The sequence below is a fragment of the Hippopotamus amphibius genome, chromosome 1 (assembly GCF_030028045.1).
Source record: "Hippopotamus amphibius kiboko isolate mHipAmp2 chromosome 1, mHipAmp2.hap2, whole genome shotgun sequence".
In the NCBI taxonomy this organism is placed as follows: domain Eukaryota; kingdom Metazoa; phylum Chordata; class Mammalia; order Artiodactyla; family Hippopotamidae; genus Hippopotamus; species Hippopotamus amphibius.
Window position 1 is genome coordinate 43,240,069 of NC_080186.1, and position 20,344 is coordinate 43,260,412.

The 20,344-nt window shown below is 44.3% G+C and overlaps 1 protein-coding gene across 1 annotated transcript in view; it reads right to left on the minus strand.

Annotated features, from left to right (window-relative positions):
• Window positions 1-1,446: 1,446 nt before the first annotated feature.
• Window positions 1,447-20,344, minus strand: part of RAB3B (RAB3B, member RAS oncogene family) — a 62,421-nt gene continuing 43,523 nt past the window's right edge. The window contains exons 3-5 of the mRNA XM_057710646.1: window positions 19,348-19,466; window positions 16,338-16,462; window positions 1,447-5,016 (exon numbers count right to left, since the gene is read on the minus strand). Of these exons, the coding sequence (XP_057566629.1) occupies window positions 4,829-5,016; window positions 16,338-16,462; window positions 19,348-19,466 (432 nt within the window). The 3' untranslated portion in view covers window positions 1,447-4,828. The remainder of the gene's footprint in view (window positions 5,017-16,337; window positions 16,463-19,347; window positions 19,467-20,344) is intronic.

Sequence of the window (20,344 nt, forward strand, 5' to 3'; positions counted from 1 at the left end):
AGGCAGTCTACAGATGTTTCATAGGTACAGGTATTCTTTACCTCACTCTTACCTTTTTTTTTTTTTTTTTTTTTTTTGGCTGCTCTGCGTGGCTTGCAGAATCTTAGTTCCCTGACCAGGCATTGAACCCAGAGTCCTAACCACTGGACTGCCAAGGAATTCCTTCTTACTCTTTTTGGAGGATTTGTATTCAAGCAGCCATTAAAGGTTTAAACTAAAAGATAAAAGCTTAACTGAGAAATGTAAAGCAATGGCCAGGGTCAGCGGAGTTTTCCTTTGGCCCCTGAAACAGCTCCACAAAGGTGTTTCAGGTTTCCCAGTTACGTGTTCTTATAGAATGATGTAGCTTTCCTTCACTGCACTTTGTAATTCTATTTGGGTGATTATTTTACACTGTCTAGACTAAACTACAAGCTATTAGACTACAAGCTTGATGAAGGCAAGGATTTTGTCTGCTTTACCACTGACTATATCCTGGCACATACTGGACACTAATTTGTTGAATGAATAAATCTGAATTTTGCCTACTTCATATAAGGGATCCGAGGCTTCAAAAACATCACTTAACAGTATTTGTATCCAATGGGTCTGTCTCTTGCAGACATTCCCAATCACAGGCTGTTGCTTGATTCTCCAGCTGTGGCAGGTAATCAGGCGTAGGTTTGGGGTGGGGAATCTGAAATCAGTGAGATCCCAGCCCACTTGTTGCTGTAATTCCTTCTACTTACACCAAACTGTTGGCAAACAAACTCAAACATTCCTCAAGACACTATAGGAAACTTGATACTTAAGCAAGGAGCTTGGAGCAGGTGGTGTAACTGGGAAAGTCAGGTCTGGAGAATGTTGATATTCTGTGCACAGTATAAGGTGGCAGTCACAAAACAATTGTGAAACCAATGTCCCAAGAGAGGCTGTTTAACTCTGACAATCCTTGGAAATTTGTCACTGAAAACATCCCAAATAAACAATCTGAAGAGGAAAATTGAAAGAGCAAGAGTCAGACAGAGGTGGGTTCAAATGATACTAATGAATGACCTAGGCATGTTAACTTTCTCAAGGCTATGTTTCCCTGCCTGCTAAATTGGTATAATAATACTTCCGTTAGACTATAGGTACCTGCCGGCAGGGATCATTTCTTTCATATATATTTATCCAGTGTTTAAGAGTGCCAGACCTATAGTAGATACAGAATAGGTGAATTTCTTCCTAGAGGTGATCCAAGACCTAGTCCTGGCTCCATCATTAATCCACTCACAGAGTGACCTTAGGAAATTTCCTCCCCCTCCCTGGACCTCAACACTCCTTTTTGCACAAACAGGAGCCTGGACAAGATCTTCTCTAAGCTCCCTTCCAGATCTAATATTTAATGAGTCTGTGACCATTCAGTACAATCTACTACATTGCTGCACCTAGAAGTTAATAATGCGACAGACTGAGGAGACAGTAGGAAGTCACCAATCACTTTGTATTTACAGATACACATGCATTTAAAACAGATCCTGTAAACAGCTACAATACTGCATTGCACCTTTTGGCCTACCTTTGCCTTTTATAGAGGTCAAGAGGGTTTTTTTGTTTTTATCTTCTTTTATTTGGAATGTTAAGCAAGATGAAAACTGGGACAGGTTGCCATAACACATATTATGCAGCTCGAACCTAATTGCACTATTACCATGATTGATGAACATTCTCTGCAATCAGCTGGAAGCTGCTGCCTTCCACTCGGCAGAAAAGAGGTCACAGAGCAGGGGTGGGGAATTGCCATAACAAGCAGATCTGTTTGCTGCCCAGTAGAAGAGTTTGCCACTATTACATTTAACTCTTGATTCCATCTGTTGTGAAGATGCTTGTTCCCTTGAACTGGCACCTGAGTTTTAAGGAATTTGACAATTTTTAAGTTAAAAATTCAATTTTTGCCTGGATACTCAGTAGGAGAAAAAGAATTATTGGATATATGTACTAACATACCCATGGGTCATGAGGAGCTTTCTCTGAAATCCTAGCACTGGGGTAGATGGGTGTTACTGCCCAGAGAAATAGTAATTATTCCTGACCTGTATAGGACTTTACAGTGTAAAAAGTACATTCAGAAATACTGCCCTGGGAAGGGACCACATTCTTCCATTGTCAGAGAACTTTATAAAGTTATGCCCCCAAAATGACCCATTGCTGATGCAGGGAGGCTGCTCGCCGCACTGTTTGAGAGCTAGATAAGCATTGCCTGGCAGAGGCAGATACAGGGAAAGTCAGCACTTAGGCCTCAGAAACACGGGCATTTTTTCTCAGGTCCGTGGGACCTGGTTGCCTCAGAGCCTCCTTCCCAGAAGCATTATACAGCTATCACCTCAGATTAGTCTGAGTAGTTGAAAAATTTATTAACAGATTGAAGACATAAGTCTTTTCTCCCGTGGACTTGGAATCTGACGGCCTTGGGATTGAATTCTAGTGTGGCTCTAACACTTGCTAGTTGTGTGATCTTGGCCAAGTCTCTTAACTTCTTTGGATCACAGTTTATCTATAAGAAATGTAGTACAGAATGTGGTAAAGAGCACAGACCTTGGAGCCTACTTTCTGGGTTTGAACCCCAGCTCTACCATGTACTCATTATGTGACCTTAGGCAAGCTAGAGAACCTCTTTGTTCCTTAATTTCCTTGTCTTTAAATGAGATTGATTATAGTGCCTCCCTCACAAAGATGTTGGAAAGATAAATGAGTTAATACACGTTAAGTGCTGGCAACAAGGCCTAGTATTAAGTCAGCAGGACAACAGTGTTAGCTACAGTGCTACTGGCGCGATAATCCTCATCTCGTGGGTTTATTTTGCAGATCAGCAGAGCTGCTGAAGGTGAAAAAAAGTCTCAGAGCTATCCGTGCCAGAAGGGACCTAAAAGATTACCCAAAAAGTCTCCCTCATTTTATAAGTGGGAAATCAAGACTCGGTGATGGGAAATAACTGGTCCAGAGTTACACTTGACTTAAGGGCAGAGCCTGAGTCTCCTGACTCCAAGTCCAAAGAACCATCCTTTGCACTGCATCAAAGAAGGCAACATCGCCACAGAGCAGACCCTGAAGGGTCCTTTCATGTAGTCATTGGACCTGTCGCTAGTTAATGCACTTTCCTAGGTCAATCAGCTGCATTTAAAATGGAGAGAAAACTTGGCAGAGACTCTCCCTCCTCTCCCACTGACTTTTGAAGTGGCATGTTAGTGCACGGGGAAGCTGGGGATTCAAGCCAGGACCGGGAGGAAAGATTTTCAGCAGTCATTGCTAGCTCCATCTCATTATTTCAGTTAAACACCAAACACGTGCCTGTGTCCAAACAAGCTAGAACCATGAGCTAATGCACTCAGTTTGTTTCTGGTGTCAGAGGGTTTTGTTTTTTGTTTTCTTTGGGTGTTTAATTAAGTGGCTTCCACCAGAAGTAGTTCCACATCTGCTCTTTGGTAGAAACTAAGCTTTCACTCTCAGGAGAATAATGTTAGGATTGGGACCTCTGAGTTCACTTTTCCCAATTTTTTCAGGGTCATTCCCCCTTAGATTTATTCTGCTTTGAGTCATATTTCCCAGCTGGACTACTCAGGAGTGACTGAAAGATGGGTTGAAGGGAAGGGCAGGATGGGGAGAGGACCCTAAGAAGAATGGCAGATGGGATTAGAACTATTTGACTTAGAGAAAGGCCAGATTCCAGGGGTCATGATTTCTGTTCTCAAATCATCTAAGGGTGTCACAGGGCAGATGGAGCAGAAACTATGAAGTCTCTGACAGCAGAGCTGGTACAAATGGGGTGGGACGAGGAAGAATAATTTCCAGGAGGCAGATTTCAGCTTAAAGCAAGGAAAACTTTCTGATTATGAGAGCTGCCCAAAGATGGTGGGGAAACTGGGCTCCCATCCCTGCATAGTAGGTATGCTTTAGAAGAGATTTAGCTGTGAAGCTTGCCAGAGATGTGAAGATTGGAATTGACTAGTGAGAAGTGGTAAAATTTGGGATTCCACCAATTGTAAGTTTTCCAGATTCTGGGAGTCTAAAAACAAATGACCAATGTCATGGAGTTCCCGCAGTTAAGAACCTGCTGGAAAGCAGCAAAATCAGAAATTAGTGACCTGTTTCTTTATCTTGCCTGTGTTTCTCTTTTTTTCTTCTCTTTGTCTTTCTTGAGCTCATGAGCTTGCTCTTTCATATAGCAGGAACCTTTGACATTTTGCAGGAGATAATCTTTTTCTTTTAAGTGTGTTTCTGACTCAGCCTTTGCTCCTTCAGCATCATTTAGAGAGGCTGAGCTCTCTGGAGATTAGCTCTGGCCTGTCACCACAGCAACTGCCCAGGCCCTGTGGGCATCCGTGGTAACAGGCGAGGGCTTTGAGAAACAAGGCTTGTCTAGCGGTGAGAGGAAGCCCCACAGGGAGCCTGATAGGAAACAAGCAGGTTGTGTATGGAGAGGTCTTGTTTAAAAGGATTAGCTATGCAAGTGTGTCTCACTTTACACAGTTGGCCAGGCCCTGAAAAGTGTATGTCAAATTTTGATCAAGGGAGGAAATCTTATTTTAAAGGCAGAAAAGAGACTGGTTTTTCCAAGTTCCTGTAGTGAATCCCCTTCATAAAGTGGAGTCTCCTTTTGTAAAACAAATCTCCGCCCACATTGTGACCTAGTTAGTCTAGTGCTGAGTGTCTGTGAGTGGGGCTGTCTGTAGAGAACCCCAGGGGCATGCTTCCACCTTCACTGCAGGCAAGGAACAGCAGCAAATCAGCTGGGGGTGGACAGAGTATAACGCGGAAGCAGAGTGGGTGTGGGGCCACAATGAAGGGAGATCAGAACCGTGGGCCTCGCCTAACACGAGCAGTTCTGCTGCAGCAGCGGCGGGGTGTCCGAGAGACGGGCATTCTTAGAGGTGCCCAGCAAGGAGGGGTCTGTGTCCAGTGTATCAGACATCTTGTCACAAATGGCATCCACCAGGCGCTCGAAAGCCTGCCTCACACTGATGTTCTCCTTGGCGCTGGCTTCAAAGAAGTCAAACCCTGAGGGTAGAAGAGAGATAGCAGTAAGAATTTTCCCCTTCCCTTTCATGCCCCCTGGCCAGAACACTCTGCATTAATACAGCCCATGCTCAGGAGTGAAGCAAGGAGGCCTAATTCCACGGGCAGAGGATTCTGCTTCAAGGAGACGGTACAGGGCAGGGATTACCTGCACTGGTTTTAGAGTCAGATGGATCCTGGCTCTATCATTGACCAGCTGTGTAACCCCCAGCAAGCACTTATTTTCCTTATGAATCAATTCCCTGGTTTATAAATTGGGATAATTTTACCTATTTCATACAATTATTTCAAGGATTAAACAAGATGATGCACGTAAATTGTATAGCCCTGTGCCTGACACAGGGCAGGGCTGGGGGAAGGTGGTGATAATTAGGTGTTTTCTGAAAGTGACTGCTTGACTATGTGTACACAGCACTTCAGTTTCCTAAGTATTGATCACACCCATTATCTCATTTAATCCTCCTGTCACCCCTAGGGGGAGGAGGGTCCAAGCAGACCCTCTCCATTTCACTAACACCCACGCTGTGGCTCAGAGAAATAAGCTGACCTGCCCAAGGTCACCAGTATAAGAAGCCCAAGATTTGTCCTTTTTGACCAGGACTTTTGCCCCTCTTTCCCCTGCCCCCAACTCACTCCAGCCTGGCCAGCTCTAGTCTGGGCTCTGAGAGGTACTTCAAGATCCACACTGAATAAGCAAAGCTTCATTTGTAATTTCCACCCACAGACACACTGGCTTATCTCCCCTAAGAGGGATTCCTCCTCCCTGAATTCCCAGGAATTACCCTGGATCTCTCCCTCCTCACACGAACCCAACAAATGGCCCAGGAGAAACTGCACTTGAAGCATAAGACAGTCTTGTCTGTTTTGCACCTTGAGATCCTTAAAGATACTTTCTGTGACAATGAACAGAACCTGGATGTCCCAGGAGACACGAGAAAGGCCCTCCTGATCTAGACAAAGAGGCTGCTTCCCAACTGAGGTCCTTGGCCAGGTTAGGGGCAGCCCTTACAAGCATGAGCCTCCTTCCTCCATCACATCCCTGCCCCAGACTACTCCCTTCTCTTCTGTCTGTCCACCTTCCTCTTTCCCTTCCTTCCAAGTCCATATTTATTTCTCCTCAAAAGCTTCCCTCTTCCCTTTTCTCCATTTTAGCTCCTTCTTTTTCCCTTATGTTTCTCATACTCCTTGGGATCCTTAATATTTATTGAGTGCCTACTATATGCCAGATGCTATGCTAGGTGCTTTATGAATATTGTCTTACTTAATCTTCACAACAGCCTGTGGGATCAATATAATCATCTCCATTTTATAAAGAAAAATGAAGGCTCTAATAAATTACATAACTCACACACCGTCAAGTGACTGTGTTAGTGGAAACTGGTTTTAGATCTGGGTTTGGCCAGCTCCCACATCCATACACAGCCCTGCCTCCCATTTCTTCATCTTTCTCCCTTTCACTTTCCTTCTTTTTTTTCCCCCCTGATCATATCTTTTTCTTCCTTCACAAGTCCCTTTGGCCTCCTTTGCTTTTACCTGACTACCACAGTGTCTGAATCTGGGCAAGTCACTTCATCTTGCTGAATCACTTAACCTCTCTGAGTCTCAGACTCCTCGTTTGTCAAGTAGGAATAATAACAGCGTCTTCCTGCCGAGAGCAGTTGGGAGGATTGAGCGAGATGATGGATAAATTGCTGTACAAAGTTGCCTGTTACGATGACAGTTTCTTTCTGCTCTTCTTCTTTCATCTACTCCTCTCACTATCTCTTCATCCCTTTCTCCCTCTTTTATCATCCTCTCACACAAAGGAGGGGGGTTCTCTTTCCTCCTCCCCTTCTCCCTATTATCCCATTGTCCACAGAAAGGGCTGAAGCCCCGGGTACAAACAGGGCTCCTCTTCCCCAGGCCATCCCAGCTTGAAGGCACTCATAATTCCTGCCAGGCCACCCCTGGTTGACAGCCTCTTCTGTGACCCATTTCCTGACCTGAGAAAGGCAAGCTGCAGAGGTGCGTACTAGTTGAGTACATATGATGAAGAGTTATCCTCAGGCTGTAGAAACCCAGTTGGCTTTAGAGACCCTCCAGCATGTGGCTTTTCTTTAATGAATATCATAAACATCGACTCCCTGGCCTTTGACTGGTTTATTACTAGTGACAGTGTTTGAGGAAGTGGGCAGAGTATGTTGCTTGCCTAGGAAAGGGGCAAACAGGTAAAGAAGTAAATAGGCTTAAACCATCAGTTTGGATGAAGATGGGGACACAGGTCGAGGCCAGGTGCACCAATCCCTTCTGAGGAGTTGGCACTGAGGGAATGACATGGCTCACTGGGCATGTGGGCAGTGCGAAGAAGCCCAGAAGTCAGACAGCCTGGATTTGAATAGTCTCTGTCAGCTACCAGCTGTGTGACTCAGGCAAGTTGCTTAATTTCTCCCAGCCTCTGTGTCCTCATCTATAGAATGGATGAATATCACCTACCTCACAGGGTGGTAATAAGAATTAAATGCACAAAAGTATATGAAGTGACTGGCATGTGGGATACATGACAATTCCCTTTCCCTTATATTCCCAGCCTATCTGAGTTCCAGCTTTCTTGCCCCTCCATCATTCCCCAGGGCCTTTGGGAGCTCCTCTTTTTCTTCATCATTTGGGGTCAATCAATAAACCGGGTCTTTATTGAACATTGACTTTGTGCCAGGTCTTGCACTGAGTGCCAGGGACAAGGGGAGACCAAACCTAGATGTGGAGAAAAGACACAGGTCAGAGTGTCAGTCCCTCACATGTTCATAGTCCCTAGCAATTCACAAATACAATTTTAAAACCACTTTGGTGGGGGATGGGGTATGAGACAAAGATTATCACTTGTAATTTACAGATAGGGAAACTGAGGTTCAGGGATGGAGCATAAGCTAGGGCTCTATGCCTTATGCCGTCTTGCTCTCAGTTGGGACAGTGACAGAACACACTATAACCCAGGTAGAGCAAATCGGAGGCTGTGCAGGAATGTAGTGCAAGTAGAGAGTGGCAGGGGAGGAGAGGGGGAATAGGCTTCCAAAAGTTAGTGAAGATGGGAGACTTTAAGGCCAGAACTGAGCAAAACTCTTCATCTGAGTAACTTATTCTTTAGGACTCAGCTTAGACATGGCTTCTGCATTCTCCTCTGTGCTTCCTCTGCCACAGTACATGTTACCCTGTGTGGTGGAAGTCCCTCTGACAAGGAGCTCCCCAAGCACGGACCATGTCATTCATCTGAGCTCCAGCACCAGCCAGAAGAGTAGGTGCTTGGTGAGTGTTAACTGAATGAATGGACAGATGGAGGAAGGAGATGGGAATGAGCATGGAGGGTGTGGCTGAGGGGCTGTGGACAGTGGGCATCATGAGAACTCATCTCAACAAGCATGACAAACCCTGTGCTGGGCACTGGGGACACCAAAGTGAATCAGATGCAGTTCCTAACCTTGAGAAGCCCCTCATCTAGGGTGGGAGATAGACACATTGACAATGTGATAAATGCTGGAAGGGTGGGTAAGGGGACTGTCATGGCACAGAGGAGGCACCTCTCTGAGCCTGGGGCCCAGGGAAGCCTTCTTGGAGAAGCTGATTCCTAAGCAGATATCAGCTAGATAAAGATATGTGGTTGTGAGTGTCAGTGTGAGCACATGCAAGTATAGGACACCAGGCCGGGGAAACAGCATAAACACATATAATGGGGCAAAAAACAGCCTTGGTATATCCCAGAATGACCATGGCAGTTTGTTATCTGCAGAGCAGTAAGCTCAAAGTGGTGAGAGGAGAGGCAGTAAGTAACCAAATATGGAGAGTGCATATGTCATGCTAAGGAGATGTCATCACTGCCGTCTCAAAGGTACCCACGGTACGGGAACTCTGATTCAAGTAACCAGCGCATGGCCCTAGCCAGCTCATGGGTCTCTTTTGCTAGCAGAACAATCCCAAGTGCACCTCCACCCAATTCCTGTCAGACTTTTGGAAGGCTATTCATTAACAGGCCCAGATGGTCACCTTTTCCTCAGGTTCATTAGCGAGGAGTCTCCGGAGTTGAGGATCTAGAGAGCTCAGGAAGATGACAACCAGTTAATCAGACCAGCCCCCCGTCCTTCCCTCCCCCGAATTGGCTTCAGAACAATGGGATTTCCTCTGCCTCTAACAGGGCCCAATTCTGAATTGAATTGGAGATGATTCGCACCCCCAAAATGCTCCTGTTTACCTAACCTGTCCAAAGGCAGCTGGCACAGCCCCACAGACTCCACCAACTCTGTCCACACTGCCTGCTTCTGAATTTGACCTCAGAATTCTTTTCAGAAACGCACAACTAGCTAAACTCGCTTCGCCTCACCCTGAAACTGCCCCCAGAACATTTCTACTCTACTTTTATGTTCACGTCTCTTCTCTAGCCTGCTCTGATACCTCCATCTCCACCTTGTATCAGTCTTCAACTCAAGCCCCTCTGGTCACTGATGATTTTGGCAAGGGACTCGCTGTCTTCCTTCCCATCCAGGCTTGACTCATTCTCAGGAACTTTGGGTTTCAGGTGGACAATCCATCCAATACCCTGGCTCTTAATTTCTTTCTTTCTTTCCTTTTTTTTTTCTGGCTCTTAATTTCTTAACCATCACATTTCTTAACCAGCAACATTCTCTTCCATTTTGCTTCTGCTATGCCCCTGTCCTTATAACTTGAGCTATTTTGACTTAGATTTGTGTCACTAGAACTCAAAGAAGTCTCATTAATCCAATAGCCAGCCTCATTAGGTTAACACCCAAGATTCTGCATGGCTCAGCCTCTGTCCACTTCCCCAGCCTCACCTTCCTGGCTCACACCATTCTCCAGAAACATCAAAACTTTCTTATTTGGTGTCTTTACTCCTGCTACTACTCTTTAGCTCCTACTCCTAATGCTCTTCATGACTCACTTGTGGAATCCCTGATTCCAGAGAACCTTCCCTTTCCCTTCCCACCCCATCTCCACCACTCAGAACATATAATGTACCTCTCCCCTAGACTCCCATGGCGCCTGACACAATTGTTTCAGAGTCCATCAGGTAAATGGGAACTATTCTTAACATTTAAACTAGAGGGAATTGGTTCTATGGGTGATAGAAGAGCTAAGAGGCCAAACAGAATAATGAAGAAACCCAAAGATTATTAACAGAAAAAAAGCAAATCTATTAATGGGGCCAAAGGAAGTTAAAACTATGGGAGCAGGAGTTAGAGAAGAGGAGCAGCCTCTACTGGAGAAGCCTGCCAAAGGGTGGGGGAGACACACGCAGATTTTTCCCTTTTCTCCAGCTCCCATCACATGCCATTGTTTCTCCGTGGCCCTGGCCAGAAGCCACTGTCACAGGAGACTGGGAAACACAGCCTGCAAAGCTCAACTTCCCACGGGGCAGTTTCAAGAGAGAAGGACAGAGCAGGAGAAGGGTGAAGAATGACAGCAAACAAGCTGAGGACTGACACAGGATGTTGAAATTCTCTCTCTCCTATTTTGTTTCCTTGGTTAATGAGCATCTTGAGGGCAGGGAACCTATTCACCTCTAGGTCACCAGCGTCCATCATGTGTTCAGTAATTGTGGCAGATTGCTCACTGCCCTCCCTGTAGAAGATTTTATATTCCCACCCACTGCTAAGTGGCTTGCATTGCCTCCTTGTGGGAGGAATGTATCTCCCTCGTCAGTCAACATCAGATTTCACCACATAACTTGCTTTGGCCAATGGATGGGCATACCAGGTCCCAACAGAAGTTTTGAGGGTTTTTGTGTGGCTTAGGCATCCCAGATTGAATCTCAGAGTTGCATGACATGGACAGAGTTGCAGCTGACTTGCAGTTGGCATGTAATGTGAGTCAGAAATAAACCTTTATTAGCTAAGCTCCTGACTTGGCTTATGTGTTACCACTACATAATCTAAAGAATTCTCACCAATATTGTGACTGAGTGTGAAATTTCAAGAGAAATTATGGCAAGTTTTTGGGAAAACACTACTGGGTGATGATACAATAGGAAGATTAGGAATTTGAATCTAAAGGCTGAGTTTGAGTACTGAACCTGCCACCTATGACCTATATGTCTTAGAAAAGTTACATAATCTTCAAGTGAGAAAAGAAAGACAAGGAAGTGTGGCACAGCTCATTGTGTGCAAGAAAACATAAGTGGTCTGAACTCAGCTTCTTCAGTGTAATGGAACTGAAGACAATGCCGCCTCCCAGGCTAGGATTGAGGGTGAGGGTCATAAGAGAATTGTTGGGAAACACACTGTGAATCATAAGCCACTACACCAAAGTTAGTTATTCTCAGTGTCAACTAGGTCTTTGTTTCTCTGTAACCAGGCTGAGTGATGCAAGGTTTCAATTTATCCCAATCCAAAAAACATTTTTCAAGCACCTAAAATAAGCAAGGCCATGTATAAGGGTCTGTGGGGACTGAGTGATGAGTGGGGAATTGTGTGAATTGAAACCATAGAATCAGAGGGATAGAGCTGAGCAGACTTTCCCACTCAACTAATCCAAATCCCCTGTTTTCCAAAAGGGCAAATTAAGACCCAGAAACAGGAAATAAGGTGTTCAAGGTCACATAGTAAACTAGTGGCAGACGCAGGATAAAAGTCTCCGTCTCCAAACTCCTAGGCTGGTACTTTTCCCTCCACACTTCACTGGAGTGAGCGTTTATGTGTATGTTTCAAAACCATATTTTGAACAGATCTCTCCTTCCCTTGTAGGCAGAAGTACATTTCCCTTTTACTTGCATCCCTGAGCTCTAGTCTAGACCCATTCCCAGTCAGATCCAGGAAGAGAGAAGAAGCCCCTTTCTGAGTGGCACAGGGAGGTAGAGGCCCTAACATGTCATTGCACAGGAAGGTAGAGGCCCTAACATGTCATGCTTCCTGGAATAGGAGTCCCTGAAACTTCTCTGCCCTCCCAAAGATCCACTTGCCTCAGTGTCTCTACAGCCTCATCCATGTCCCAAGAACGTTGAGGATATAGAAGACCTGCTGCTCCACAAAGTTTTAATTAACGCTAGTTGCTGGCCATGTCAATAGTTCTGACTGAGAGAGCTGAGAAACACTAAAAGAAAGGGAGTCCTGAAGAGGAATCCCATAAAGCAGAGAATGGTCCTACAGCACGGGCAAGCAGACCACTGAGACTTACTTAATACTTGGCATAGTAGAGGGTGAGGATGAGGGAGACTGAGCATCCTCTCTCACTGTTCCCAGATATGATCACCTCCTTGCAAAATTTTTGACATGGTCTGCAAGATCCTGCGTGGTCTGGCCTCTGCCCACCTCTCCACCCACATCTCACACTACTCTCCCCTTGATTATTTAGTCCTTGCGACATGGTATTTCACTCTCGTGAGTGTTTTCAGCTTTAAACCACACTAGGGCTAGTCTTGATGTGGAACACTCCCCTCCCCACCCCATCCCCACTCTTCGCCTAACTAATTGTTTTCTGATCCTTTAGTTCTCAGCTTAAGTGTTACTTTCTCAGAAGATCTTGACTCCAGTCTAAAATTAGGTTTCTCTCTACTTTCTTCATAGCACTTGTGGTGGACTTCTGTTACTTGTATCTGTCCACCATTCCTTCCTTTATGTAACTGCTATTTTAAACAATTGTGGTGGACTATAGGTTACAATACTTGCCTCCCCCCAGCCACAAGAACAGGCATGTGACTCACAGGTAGCCAACCATAGTCTTCCCTGAGATTGATATATGGTGGATGGGAGCAAGAATCCTTTATTTTGCATTAGTTGAAAGATATGAATCTGGAGCTGCCATCATCCATCTTACTCCCCACTCAGAGACTGGCTATAGAAAGAGGTGAAGGCATACACAAAGCTAAGAAATAGTGCAATTGAGTTACACTTACAAGCTAATAAATTCTATTTTTTTATTAAAGCTTGTTTGATTTGGGATTTTACCACTTGCCATAATGAGAGTCCTAAGTCATATAGAACTCATCACAATTTTTAACAGCTTTATTGAGATATAATTCACATACTATACAATTCACCCATTTACACAATTTTTAATTATATATTTATTTGTATAATTATTTGTTTAACAGCTCTTTCCCCAATTAGTTCCATGGCAGTAAGAATCACAGCTAAGTGCCAAGATAAAACCTGGCTCAGAGTGTGGCCTCAATAAACATTTTTCAATAAACAAATGTATGAGTGAATGAGTGTCTATCCTGTGCTGGGTGGCTGAGATAATGAAAAAAAATTAGACATAACCCCTGCTACTGCTGAGGTCTAGCAAGAGAGACAGATATGTAAATAGGCAAGTTCTGGTAAGCAGTAGAGGAAGCAGAGGAAATTGTGTAGGACTGAGATAGGTTACCTTGACCTACCCAAACATAACCAATTCATTAAGGCCCTCTTTAAGTACCTTCCTAAACCCTGTACTAAGAATTAATCTCACTTCCATCTGTTTTTCTACATAAATTAGATAGATCTTTATTGGCGCTACCACTTCTAACTGTGTAATCTTGAGCAAGAACCTAATTTTTCAGAGTACTGAACATGACCTACCTTGAAGGGTTATAGTGAGAATTAAATGAAATAATTAATGCAAAGCATTTCATATAATGCCTGACAATATATATCAGCCATTATTACCATATTTGCTGTATAGTGAGGTTAAGTGGTTAGAATCACAGGCTCTGGAGCCAGACTACTGCTTGAGTTCAAATTCTGACACTGGTTGTTACTAGCTGTGTGATCTTAAGCAAGTTACTCAACTTTTCTGCGCCACAGTTTTCTCATTTGTTAAAAGAACAACTTGTATATAAGAAAAGCACCTATCTCAGAGGGTTCCAGAGGGATTAAATTAAATTAGTAATACTTTAAAACACTTAGAATAGGGCCTGGCACATGGTAAACACCTAATAAATGTTTAACTGACTTGCCTTTTAAAAATGTTAGTCATAAGGACTTGGCATGCTGGCTATATTTTTCCCTAATACAAAATTAACTCATTTAAAACTTAGTCTTGTTTAACTTTAAGGGCTTGACATGCTGATTTTATATTTTTTTCCTAATACACACCAAAATATACACACAAAATCATCTTGTACACTTCCAGTGACGTAAGTCTCTCTCTGGGGGAAGCACTACTCTAGACTCACACAATCCAGTTATTTATGGTTTCCTAAACACAGAGTGCTGTTCCTTGTCTTTGCCAGTGTTCCTCCCCCTGCCTGGAATGTGCTTGCCTTTCTTCCTCACTTGGCTGCTCCTACTTGTCTTCAAGACTCAGCGTGGCCAGCGTGTTCTCTGACCCCAACTGAACAGGTGCCTCCTCTGTGCTCCCACAACCTCCAGCGCATCCCTCTATCACGATACTGACCACCTGGCAGATCAGTTTCTGTCTCAGCCAGGGAACACAGCCTATTTCACAGCACAGTACTTCTCATGGAGTAGGAGCTCAGGAAGTTGTAATTAGAATGAAGTATATGAAGTAACCAAATACTTGACTCCATAAAATTTTAATCAAAACATAGCTTTGCAGTGTTTACTCACTGCCAGGCCATATGCCAGACATGGTGGATATAAAGATAAACAAGACTCATTTCCTGTCCTCACGGAGCTTTCTGGAGACAAATAAGGAAACAAGTGCACCCAAGTGTGACGGGTACTGTGACTGCTGCATGTATGGGGTACACTAAGTGGGGGTACAAAGAAAAGAGCTGGGGGAATACAGAAAAGGCTTCATGGAATAAGTGAAGACATTTTGAAAGCTGAATGGGGGTTCAACAGCTGGATAAAAGTAGAGGATGGGGAGTAGAAAAGAGCCTTCCAAACAGATGGGGCATCGTTGGTCCAGGTAGAGGGCTGGGAGTCTCGGGGACAGCAGGCTGAAGGCATAAAGAGATAGCCTGAGGTCACCCACGTGTGGGCTTCACCACATTCTTGCTGTTCTGTGAACCATGGGAATGGGTAGAGGCATATTCTGGACCTGAGAACCTCTGTGATGGGGTAAGAACCATCAAGAGCCAAATGGCCCAACCTCCCTATTTATTAAGCACCGACAGTGTGCTAATTTCTATTCCAGGCCACACTGGAGAACAGGAGAGGGAAGAAAGAAGTATAGGACACTCCCCTATACATCTACTCATAATGTACATAATACAGATATATACAAGACACAATTCACACTTGTATACTATACAATTTGCCCACCTACCAGCCCAAGTCTCTGTACTTCAGAAACTGGCAGAACATATAACTTTAAACTCTCTGTTCCTCAATACTCACAGCACCTAGGTTGTGAGAAATACGGCGACTGGCTAAAAGCTAAGCAGTACACTCATTCTTCTAGAAGACTTCTCTAAGGTGATCCTACATTGAATCCCAACACAGAAAATAAAAGAAAAAAAGAAAGAAAAGAAAGACTGCTCTTTTAAGCAAGCGTAGGTAGGTGTCCGGCTGTGCAGTCACTGAGATGCACCTGAGGCACCTGGGTCTCAATGGAGCACAAGGATCAAGGGACTTTAACCTTGGAAAAGGTCAGAGCATCACCGAGCTGCATGTTTAATCCACACAGTCTCATCCCTTCATATAAGTACTTTTGTTGTGAATTATATTTTGGTGACAAAGCTTCGGTTTACATTGAGAGAAATTATAAGAGACAGTCTATGATGTTCAATGTTGTAGTTGCTATAAGGCATGTTTGATATCAAGGACATGTCACATTCAACACATAGAGTCTGTTCTACAGTTGCCAGTGGAGAGCAGTGTTTCTCTGGAATAATCGGTTTGTTTTTACATTAAGGAGCATCTCTGAACCATGTAACTGATTATGTTTCCCTCCTTGCAGTGGTTGCTAGGAAGCTAAAAGCAAATATTTTGGCCCAACTCTTGCACATGCCCCAAAACTTATAAAATATACACTTATCTCACCCCTGGCCTCCTCTTATATTCCCTTTGCTCCAACTGTCTCACTTATTTTTTTATTGATGTATTGATACTATGATGATTTTCATAAGATACCTAAAATCCTTTGTGGAAGGAGCTGGTTAAAAAAAAGATTTCATAAATTTAAATTTTATTTATACATCAATGTAACAAAATATACATGTATCATAAATAATGAATTATCTAGAATTCACTAGCACAAAGCCCATATGTACATCACACAAATATGGAACAATCACACAGAGCACATATGCATGTAATTCACCATCACAGCACATACTTAATGTCACAAATACAAACACACACTTGTTCTCTCTATTTGCCCCACTGCCGTGTACATATGCGTGTGCACACACGCACCCACACGTGTCACGCACATACCAAGCTGCTCTGCGAGGAGTCGGCCCTTCTCAGCGGGAACAACCCTCTCTTCCTCCATGTCACACTTGTTCCCCACCAGGATGACCTGCGCATTGTCCCAGGAGTAGGTCTTGATCTGAGTAGCCCTAAAGAGAGACCGAGGACTGTGTTAATGATACCCTCCTCGGTTGGAAAAAACCCTGCAAAGCTCACAGAAGCCTCTTCAATGGGGTTCACAACACCCAAGTTGCTCACAACTAATTCAGCCTAGGACAGACAGGCAGACCTCTGCTCCTGCTGGCTGTCACAAATGCTGACCCCCCAGCCCTGGTTGCCCAGCTGTTTGGAGTCTGCCTGTAACGCATCTGCCCATCCCTCTCCTCACTGGGCAGAGAGCTCTTTCTAAAACATCTACCTGACCATGATTCATCCTTTCTTAAAAGCCTTCTCTGGTCCCTGGACTAGCTAAGCGATGAAGTCTAGATCCCTCAGTTAGGCATTCAAGGCCATTCACATCCTGTCTCTCCAGCCTCATCACCCTTCCTCCCATTTCACAAACCTTCTCACCCATTCCCCAAATGCTCTTCTATGGCAGGTGTGTTGGCCTTTATTGGAAATCCCTTCCGCACACTAATTCATCCTCCGAGGCCCAGGGCTGATCCCGCAGTTGCTTGGGGGAGACTTCTCAAGCTTCCCCTGGCCCAGTGAGCCTCTCCCTCCTCCTCTGTGATTCATGAATCTTCACTGAGGCCTTAGATCATTATTATTTGCAGAAACCAAAATGTCAGCAGTGGTTTCCTTCACGTAGGATGATTATGAAACTTAAAAAAAAACTTTACTTGAAAGTGAGCATGTATTACTTCTATAATGAGAAACAAACTTTTAAACAGAGGCAATAAAATCAGACCTCTTTATTGAGGAGACACATTTTTGTGGAGTGGGCCTAACTCTGTCCCCAAATACCTCATCAGGTAGAAACAATTACCCCCTTTTTGTTCCCCTACACTTTTTTGTGGCCCCTGTCGCATTTGGCTGAACTTATCTGTTTCTCCTTGAGGTCAGGGACAGGCTTATTCATCTTTGGGGTGCCAGCCCCCAGCACAGAGGATAGAGAAAAGAAGTCAGTGAATGTCTGATGAAGGAAGGAGCCAGCAAATGGTTAATTCTGAAGCAGAACTAAATAAAATCTGACCCTATCCTGACACGGACACTCAATCTAACTTAACCCTAACTGCAACCTGGGCCGATTACCAACCCTGCTCCTAAAGCCGATCTCACCATCAATCTTCTCTACAAGGGTGAAAAGGCACTCCTTCAAAGGATGGAATTCGCTCAATCACCATTTGTGGCGAACCAACAGAGAGCCAGGTTCTGTGCTGGGCACTGGGGCTTAGATGGCAGGTGGGTTTTAGGCTGGGACCAAGTTTCCCAGAGATAAAACTAAAGGCCAGAGCTTGGGAAAGATAGACACTTAGTCTTCAGCCTCAAGGCAGGTACCTGGAGCCAATTCTCCATGTTTCCCGTGCCACTCGTCTGTCATCCTCATCCTTCCTCCCACCACCATACACTCTCAGCTCCCAGATTAGCAACTTAGGTTATTCTTGGAGGAATCATCACCAGGTGTTAAAGTCACTGTGTTCCTGAGGCAGAATGAACAGGGACTGATGGAGAGAGGGAAGGAGGTCAAGGCCGACAGGGAATGGGCAGTGTGGAGATACTTAAAGAAGGAGCTAGTCACTTCGTGGTGGGAGGTGGGGGGGAGATGGAGAGTGGGGATAAGGGAGGAGGAGAGAAGAATCACGACTGGAGGAAAGGGAGGGGATAAAAAAGGAAAAAAGCAGAAGAAAAAAGAGGCATTAGAGAGAAAGAGAAAGAAGAAGGAGGAAAGGAGAAAAAAAGGAAGGTTGAGAGGAGTTGTTAAAAGGAAAGAGGGAGAGAGGAGGAAGAAGGGGATGACCAAGAGGCTGAGAAGGAGAACACATGAGTGACAGACACGCAGGTGGCACCCTAGACTGCTGTTCAGAATGGGGAAGGGGCCGGGGAGGGATGTGGCAGGCAGCCTGCAAGGTCTCTCCCAGCTCCAGGTTCCAAAGCACCAAGAGAGCTTCACATAGTCATGGCAACTGTTCCTTGGGAGAAGGGAAGTCTTCAAAGGGCAGCTGTTGGGCAAAAAAAAGAGTGGGAGACAGGCTTGGCACCGGCCAGACTGCTACTGTGTGCCTGGCCTGCTCAGCCTCTCTGATTGTGAAGAAGAGCCAGACACACAAGTTCCATCTTCCCCACCCTGATTCTTTCCACTGATTAGGGGCACCGGGTCCTGGCCCTCTGCCTCCCCTGCCCTTCCCCTTGTGCTCCCTTCTCCCTGTGAGTAATGCTCCAGGAAGGAAGCTGTTAAGTTGCTCAGAGGTTATACCTCTGGGGAACTGTGCCAATTTCTATTGTATATTGAATCCTTATGAACTTGGACCCCCATCCCAAAGGTAAACTTTATAGGGAAGCAATATGTGGATTCACTTAGCACTATGTCCAGATGATCTTTCTAAAACAGTAATCTGAACCCATCGTTTCCCTATTCAAATGTCCTCACCTACGGGATAACATCCAAGTTCCTTACCCCAGCACACAAACTCCTTCATGACCTCTGCTCTTCTTACTCTCTCACCTACCTTCTTGCCTTTGCACATCTGTACTCTTCTCCTGGAACATTCTTACCCATTTGTCCCTCTGGCTAACTCCTGTTCATCTTACAAAAGTGCAGCATATGTGTCAGCAATTCCAGGACACCTTCCCTGACTCTCCAAGCTGGGTCAGAGCCCTCCACTGACCCTGGTGCCGTCCTCATCACTGCACCTGCCACATGATATTTTCATTGCTTGCTCACTGATCTGTCTTCTCCTCTCATCTGTGAACTTTTTGAGGACAGGAACCAAGTCTGATTCATCTGGGTTTCCCTAGCCCATAGCACAGGGCCTAGCACATGCTAGGTTTCCATGAACAGTTTGATGAATGGATGAATGAACGAATCTCATACCAGTCTTGGACAGCATTGAAGGATTCCTCATTGGTGATGTCATACATCAAAATGAAGCCCATGGCTCCACGGTAATAGGCTGTGGTGATGGTCCGGTACCGCTCCTGTCCAGCCGTGTCCTGGGTGGGAAAAGGAAGGAGTCAGCCCCCTAGAAAGCCTGCTTTATTTGTTCATTTCTTTCTTTTTTAAAACATATTTATTTATTTGGCTGTGCCAGGTCTTAGTTGCAGCATGTGGGATCTTCGTTGTGGCATGAGGGATCTTTAGGTGTGGCATGTGAACTCTTAGTTTCAGCATGCATGTGGGATCTAGTTCCCTAACCAGGGATCGAACCCGGGCCCCCTGCATTGGGAGCATGGAGTCTTAGCCACTGGACCACCAGGGAAGTCCTGCTTTGTTTCTAAAAAGTCCCCAGGACAATTAAAATCATCCAAAGTATTTTTAAGGAGCACCTATCATGTATCTTGTATTTGGTGACTAGAATAAAATGGTTTTTGAAACCTCATAGAAATTAATAAGAAAATAATTAAAATCCCAATAGAAAAATGAGTAGGAATAAACAATTCACAGAAGAAATGTAAGTGTATAATTATTATATTAAAAGGTTTTAACCTTATTTTTAATTATAATTCCCATTATAGATGAGGATGTAGTGAGATGTACAACCTCATAACTTGCTTGTGGGAGTGGAACTTGGTTCAATCTGGAAATCAGTCTGGAAGTCCCAAGAGCATTAAAAATATTTGTACCCTTTGAACTAGAAATTTTTCGTTCTAAAAACTTTTTCAATAAAAATAGAATATCAGACAAATATTTATTCACAAAAATGCTTCTTACAACTGTATTTAGACATTGAAAAACTATCATCAAGCTATATATTCAACAATAGAAGAATGGTTAAAATATAAGATTTTTAATGTTTATTTATATAAGAATATTTATTACAATGGAACAATGTTTGTATATGCAATATAATGTCAGTTTCATATCTACATAT